This window comes from Bombina bombina, chromosome 2 (assembly GCF_027579735.1).
Source record: "Bombina bombina isolate aBomBom1 chromosome 2, aBomBom1.pri, whole genome shotgun sequence".
Taxonomy (NCBI): Eukaryota; Metazoa; Chordata; class Amphibia; order Anura; family Bombinatoridae; genus Bombina; species Bombina bombina.
In genome coordinates, this window is record NC_069500.1 from 906,986,868 (window position 1) to 906,994,520 (window position 7,653).

At 39.0% G+C, this 7,653-nt stretch overlaps 1 protein-coding gene across 1 annotated transcript in view; it reads left to right on the forward strand.

Annotated features, from left to right (window-relative positions):
• Window positions 1-1,334: 1,334 nt before the first annotated feature.
• The window catches only part of LOC128647370 (tyrosine-protein phosphatase non-receptor type 9), a 258,630-nt gene continuing 252,311 nt past the window's right edge, over window positions 1,335-7,653 (forward strand). Inside the window, exon 1 of the mRNA XM_053700155.1 lies at window positions 1,335-1,562. Coding sequence (XP_053556130.1) covers window positions 1,527-1,562 — 36 coding nt within the window. The 5' untranslated portion in view covers window positions 1,335-1,526. The remainder of the gene's footprint in view (window positions 1,563-7,653) is intronic.

Sequence of the window (7,653 nt, forward strand, 5' to 3'; positions counted from 1 at the left end):
CAGAAGTAATGGAATAGGAGTATAATGTTGATCTGTAATGGGAGGCAGAAGATGAATCCCTCCGACCGATTTACAGAGAGCCTATAGGAAGATGTCCCAGAGGCGAAAACGTGATGTCATTAGGCAGTACTCCCTTCACTTCCCCCTGACAAGCACTGTACTCTGAGGGGAACCGGGCTTCAATATGCTCAGAAGCACCTTTCACTGAAGAATCAAGCACATCATGCTTCAACCAACTCCTAAGGAGGTTAAGTTTAAAAACTAAGGTATGTGTGAGGTGGGAGAGGTATTTATAGGCTTTTGAGGTTTGGAAAACTTTGCCTCCTCCTGGTAGGAATGTATGTGAGGTTGGAGGCCGGGGTATTTATAGGGGTCAATTTAATAAAGGCTTTACCTGCCTTTGCACCCCTACGACTGCAGGTTCTCACAAGGTAACCTGCAGTCTATATTTTTTAAGCAGCGGTCATTAGAACGCTGGTTCCCTAACTCTTCTCCACCTCTTAGGTGGCGAATTTCAATCTATCCGGTCTTGTCCGACCGGGGAGATTAACAGCTCCTGCCCGCACGTGATTGACTGTGTGGGCAGGTGGCAGCGATGCACAAGAGCGCAAAATTACATTCTTGTATAATGATGAATTCTGCCAGCGGAATTCAGTCCGCCAGAGGTGAGCTGCAGGGGGACAGGGGCGCATATGTACGACCCTGTCCACTAGGGTTGGCACCTCGGCCATGTTTTCCTGGACACTTATGAGTTACACATGCTGCAGGGTGTGCAGGGAGGAACATGTATTGTGTTTCTGGACAGCACTATTCATATTCCTCCCTGCAGCATGTGTAACTTATAAGAGTTCTGTATTTTAAGGGACAGGTGGCAACCCTACTGTCCACCATAGCTTGATAAATCGACCCCATAGACTTTTGAGGTTTGGAAAACATCGCCTCCTCCTGGTAGGAATATATATCCCATATGTAACAGCTCTGGACTATCGCCACCTATATGTAAGAAAAAAACCCTTTACATTCAAGCATAAACCTCTCTTACCAGTATTCATGTAATGTTAGATAAATAAATGAATAAAACATACTAAATGCCTACAAGCTTGAAAGCCATCACACATAGCCAATCTAATTTTAAATTATATTGAATGACACAAATAATTGTAATATAAAGTCTGGTAATATCTGACTATTGCATTTCAATGTACTGCAATAAGCTGGTTAGTTGGTTATCCCGTAAGAGACATGGCCGCCGTTGCAACTCGTTTTGTTAGACTTGGGCCGAGCCATTACCACCGCGTCACGGCCTCGCCTCCCCACTGGTCCAACTGAGGAGTGCAAGTTGGGCAGCGCGTTTGTCGCTCTGACGTATACACTGGCGCTGTGTTGCTTTGCGGGGCCGGAGAGACGCAGAGTCAGAGCCGCTCCCAGAGCTGTGTATGTACCGAGACCCTGTGGGGCAACCTCACGACCGCTAGGAAAACTAGGAGGAGCCCGGATGTGTGCGGGTACCGGAGCCGCGAACCATCATGGCGGAGAAACAGCTAACGGCCCAAGAGGAGCGGGTGAGAGACTTGGCTGAACACATTTATATATGAGTATTTAAATGCGAGGACATATAGTAATTACATATATTTAAAGTCACTGTTGAGGAATGACTCATTATTGATAATTAAAAACTGCAAACGTGAGAAGCTGAGTACTAAGCAATATGTGAAGGATGCTGATACCTTTTAAAAGCTTCCACTTTGTTTAAATGAAAAGTCAATTGGAGCTGAGTCTATCAACACCCAAATCAGTTTGTGCAGAAATACTCATCAGAACTATCTCTGTGTGTCCACATATGTGTGTTTGGAGAGAGAATATAGACAAGTTCATGAGGAGTGAAATGCATCATTTTATATGTACTCATTTATGTGCTTTTTGGTTACCTTATATTTTATGCAAGATACATTATGAACCGTGCACATTTAATAATTAGCAGTAATAGTGCATAAATACTGTTGGGAGCAATCTGAACATTGGTTGAAATATGAGATTTTGAAAAATAATTTTATATATTCACTTGTTTTATTTATAATCCTATTAATAATCCTCTTTACCTTATGGAGTTCTCCAATGTGTATTGCAGATTTCTCTTGTTTTTATGGACTCTGCAGCATGCAAGCACTTATTTCATTTTCTGTGTCCACAGAAAAGGACATTAGGGAAAAATTTGTATAGATTTGCAATACAAGTTTGCAAGAACCTGTTCGCCTGCAATCGCCACTTACGAAGCAGCATTGCATGGCAAAAATGTAACATTGATGATTTATCTTGCCACCTCTCAGGTTTCTGGGGGGTAAAGAAGCTTGCTTGTGCTAGCTTGCATCACAAAGTTTAAAAAGCTGCAAATGCAACTTGATAAATCTTCCCCATAATATAAATATCAGCAGGATATTTTCAAGGGGTGTATCCATGGTAACAGAACCTTGCAAAGTTTTGTAGCAGTAGGATAGTTTTAAATTGTTATTAAACAATTATTGTTTGTTCTGATTTTTTTAATGCTGTTCTTACTTGCTTATATGTTCCCTTAACGGGCCATTCTAGGGGGAAATGACATGCCCTAATTTATAATAGCTTGCTATCATACCCTGCATCATATGCTATCATACCCTGCATCATATGCTATCATACCCTGCATCATATGCTATCATACCCTGCATCATATGCTATCATACCCTGCATCGCTATCAATGCTATCATAGCAACTCTGCAATGCTATCAATTTAACCCATGCAAAGGGGTTATTCACATAGCTAAAGTAACATTTGAGAGCTGCAGAGCACTGCTGGTCATGAGATGAAACTTCTGCCTACAACACTGAATCAGCAGGTGCACGACCCAGCTGTGTGACAACCGTTGCTCATTGGATGACCAGCAGTTTCTGCTCATGACCAGCAGTGCTCTGCAGTTATCGAGTGGTACTTTAACTATGCATTTAACCCCTATGCAAGTGTTGAACATATAGTATTGCAGGATCGCGATTCGCTAGTATTAAAATCACAGAGCATGTAATTTTTCCACCATTATGACCCTTTAACATGTTTCTTACTAATACATTAGAGTCTAGACTAAGAGCCCTGCCTCATTCTTTGTGGTTGGTGTAATGATATATCTTTTTTATTGGGGGGGGGGGGGGGGTCATATGTCCTTTGTCAACAATAGCTTTGAGCAGGAATCTAAGCTCTTTAGAGTAAAAACATACTTTGTCCAATGTTTCAGGTATCTTTTGAATTAAATATGCATGTTCTGTTTTTTTTTTTACTGGAAGGCAAACTGGCAGCATACCCTTTGTAGGCCTGCTAATCCGTTTATACACAATGCAGTCAAACTAATATTTTAGGTGCATCTGCCAAGCACATGTTCCAAATTCATTGAAACCATTCTTTGGCTTAAGCCTCACTTTAAGTTAATAAAAAATAATTACAAAATTTCATGTAAATGTTCTGTTACAAACAAATCAAACGTGTAAACACAAGGCCATTTTAATTAAAAATGGTATTGTGCTCCAAGTAAACAAGATGTTTTTAGATATATTTTGCTGTCTTTACCATCAATTTATAAGAACAAATCTGTTTAAGGGATACTTTATTTCAAACTTATACCGTAAATGGACATGAAATTCCAAATAAAACTTTAATAATTAAGGCAGAACATGCAATTTTAAGAGTCTTTTCGGTTACCTCTTAACAAATGTTCTCTGTTGAAAAGCATACTAAGATCAAGAGCAGCAATGCACTACTGGTAACTTGCTGCTAATTGATGGACACACACCAATGCCTTATGTGTATCAGATGTATTCAGCTATCTCCCAGTAGTGAATTGCTTCTCTGAAGCTGCCTTTAACTATGCAGGGATTAAAGGCACAGTAAAGTAAAAATTTAACTTTTTCATGAATCATGTAGAGCAGGGCTCGACAAACCCAGTAGCCAGGGAGCCACAGGCTCCTACATTTTAACCCCTGGCTCCTAACTTTTTGGGGATATTCTCCATAAATTTATATACTGTACATGTACCACTGTTTGGCTCCTAAATATTCTTACTGGCAACTTAAGGTTAAACAGATTTATCGACCACTGATGTAGCGCATTCAATTTTAAACAACTTCCCAGTTTAATTAGCTTAGGTGGGCTCATAAGCAGCATTGCCCTAATGGGAGCTAGCTGCTGATGGGTGTCTGGATATATATATATATATATATATATATATATATATATATATATATATATATATATATATATATATATATATATATATATAATGTATGTGTGCATGATAGTCTGATGAAGGGGTGATTGATCCCCGAAACGTTGTCACACATTTTTTGATGTGCTAATTAAAGCACTTTTTTTCACAAATCCAGCGAGTGTAAGCCTTTTTCTTATTGTATTACTACATTTACCTGCACCCTGGTGGATGTTATTTGAGTGAGAGTGCGCTCTTTCTGCTACATAGAGATATATAGAGATATATTGTAATAAGATATAATAAAGAACATTTCTTTATGGACAAGACCCAGTGAGTGCCTTCTCATTTTTCTGATGATATATTGTGTGCTTAAGTGCACCTGGGGCACCACGGACGGATACAGTCCTACAGCCTAATACCTGGAGTGTTTTACCATCTTAAGTGCCTATAGATAGATATAGATATATATATATAGATATATATAATAAGGCCCAAGAGATGCACTCGCCGTGATGCAAGGAACTGGAAAGAGGAGTCTGAAGACGGGGGTCACTCCCCGAAAACGTTAACTCACTTTAAATAAATTATTTTGCAACACGGCGAGTGCATCTCTTGGGCCTTATTCTACATATAATCTGGATTGCACCCCGCATATCGAATTACGGAACAGTGAGTGCTGATATCTGGGATATTTATATGTATGTGTGTGCGCATAGCTTCTTTTTCAGAAAAGGATACCAAGTGAATGAAACTGTGATAATAGAAGTACAGTACATTGGAATTTTTTTTAAATTTGTTTTGTTTGCTCCATCTAAATCATGAAAACAAGCACTATTTTCTTTTAGCACTTGTATAGCCTTTAATAAAGTGAGGGCATAAGAGGGAAGATAAATTGTATGTAGTCTGATCTAAAACTGTAAATATTCAGGAGTGAGCCTCCGGAATGTATATGTGCTTACTGATTGTATTCTCCTGCATTCTGTACAATATTAGGCATAGGTTTTTATCCTATCCATTGAGACTCAGCCACAGGTATTTCCGTGTGTTAGAATGCCCTTATTAGGATTGCTTCCTGAATATGCTTGAATCTTGAGCATTTTTAGTTTAGATCACCTCTTTTGTGAGGGTTTTTAATGAATCTACCATACTTTCTGTATTACTTCCCCACATTTCTCCTGGGTATACCACCTTCCATGTTTAGAGCGTGACCTTTTGCTCTACATTATCTCTGGAAGATTCATGCATCTTTTATTTTCTCTGATCAGTAATGTATTTAACATATCTGCCTTGTTTTAAACACATGTATATTAACAAAACAGAAGTGTTTATATCAAAAATGTTAGCTGAAGAAAGCGAATATTTTCCAGTTTTTTGAAGCTATAGAGAACTAGGCAATCTTTTTTTTAATTTTTATTTAGAAATTTAAGGGACATACGTCACTACTATGCTGGGGCTGAGTGGAGCATTAAAGTGATAGTAAATTCTAGCGTTTTGGAAACGCTAGGATTTACCAGTGCAACAAATTGAAATACTTCATGCTGAAAGTTCCTTTTTTTTTTTTTTTTTTTTTGTCTGCAGCGTTCACAGCGCTGAGCGCCTCAAGCTACCCGCAGCTGAACGCTATTTTTTTATTGAGGTGACGTTTATACCTCTTATCCAATAGCCGTGTGTGCCAGGTGGCATTATCCTGGATAGCTAGTACGCTATTGGCTAAGATCACCTCAGTGATAAAATAGCATTCTGCCTTTAGTGGCCTGAGGTGCTCAGTGCAGCGAATGCTGCAGACAGTTAAAGGAACTTTCAGTGTGATATATTTTATACTTCATGTCTGGAAGTCCCCTTTATTTGTTGCATTAGTAAATCCTATCGTTTCACAAACTCTAGATTTTACTATCACTTTAAATATTTAAAATAAAAACACCATGCGCAGTTTCTTCATTTACACCAGCAATGATGTGCTACCAATAAACACACCTGTGGCAATAATTGGGGCACATATGGCATCTTAAAAATTGGACCTAGAGCGGGGGTTCTCAGTCCTTGCGTGCCGCTATACTTCCCTGTTCATTTTCATTGAGATGCACTAGGCAGCTTATACATTGCCTTTAGGCCTTGTCTGGAAACCACATTTCCCAGCAAGATCAGCGTGAGAAATCAGAAAGTTTAATTGTCACATCCTCTCAGGGACCCGTTGCTTCATGTAATGTGTGTAGATTTCAAAATGGAGTAACTGGCAGTTTAAAGGGACATAATACTCATGCTAATATGCAATATCACACGAACATGTTTGTAAAAAAGGGAAGATATTTTACCTCAAATTTTCTTCCGTTAGTTACAGTAAGTGCTCTGTGAACAGTTACCTTCAGCTGCTCTCCAGCTGCAAGTTGAAATAAATAAATATCCAATCAGCCCTGTTGAGTTGATGCTTTGCTGTGATCTCATGAGATTTTGCTAAAATCTTGTGAGATTTAATTGTAAACTTTCTTAACGACTCTCAGGGTACGTCTCTGGTCATTAAAGGGACACTCAATCAAAATTAAACTTTTATTATTCAGATAGAGCATGCAATTTTAAACAACTTTCCAATTTACTTCCATTAACAAAATGTGCACAGTCTTTTTATATTTAACCTTTTTGAGTCACCAGCTCCTACTGAGCATGTGCAAGAATAAGTGTGTATGCATTTGTGAATGGCTGATGGCTGTCACATGGTACGTGTATGCATTTGTGAATGGCTGATGGCTGTCACATGGTACGTGTATGCATTTGTGATTGGCTGATGGCTGTCACATGGTACAGGGGGAGTGGAAAAAGACATAACTTTTAAAATTGTCTGAAAAAAATCTACTACTCATTTGAAGTTCAGACTAAGTGCTATTGCATTGTCTTGTTATCTTGCATTTATTGATTATGCAAATCTACAGTGTTGACTGGTCCTTTAAGGGGTTAAACTGAATAGAAAAATAACATGACTGTGCCGTCACATGACAGATCTACACTCCCTTGCAAGTCCTGGAACTAGCATCCTGATTGGCTGTTTAGTCTCTTTACAGTGGGATGTGGATACTTTGGAAGTTTTGAGGTAAAATATCTTCCTTTTTTACTTGGAGATGTTCAGGTGATATTTTCTAGTCATCTTTTTACAGCTATGCTGCATCACTTTCAAGGGCTTGAACGTTTGGGTATCATGGCCCTTTAATGTTGCACAAATAGTTTGTGCAGCACTGGGTCCCCACACAGCTATAGACACTGCATGGGAGCTGTCATAGGCTCACAAGTGATTTTTGTTGTTTTATTTTTTTTAATTTCTTTCATGTAATTAGCAAGAGTCCATGAGCTAGTGACGTATGGGATATACATTCCTACCAGGAGGGGCAAAGTTTCCCAAACCTCAAAATGCCTATAAATACACCCCTCACCACACCC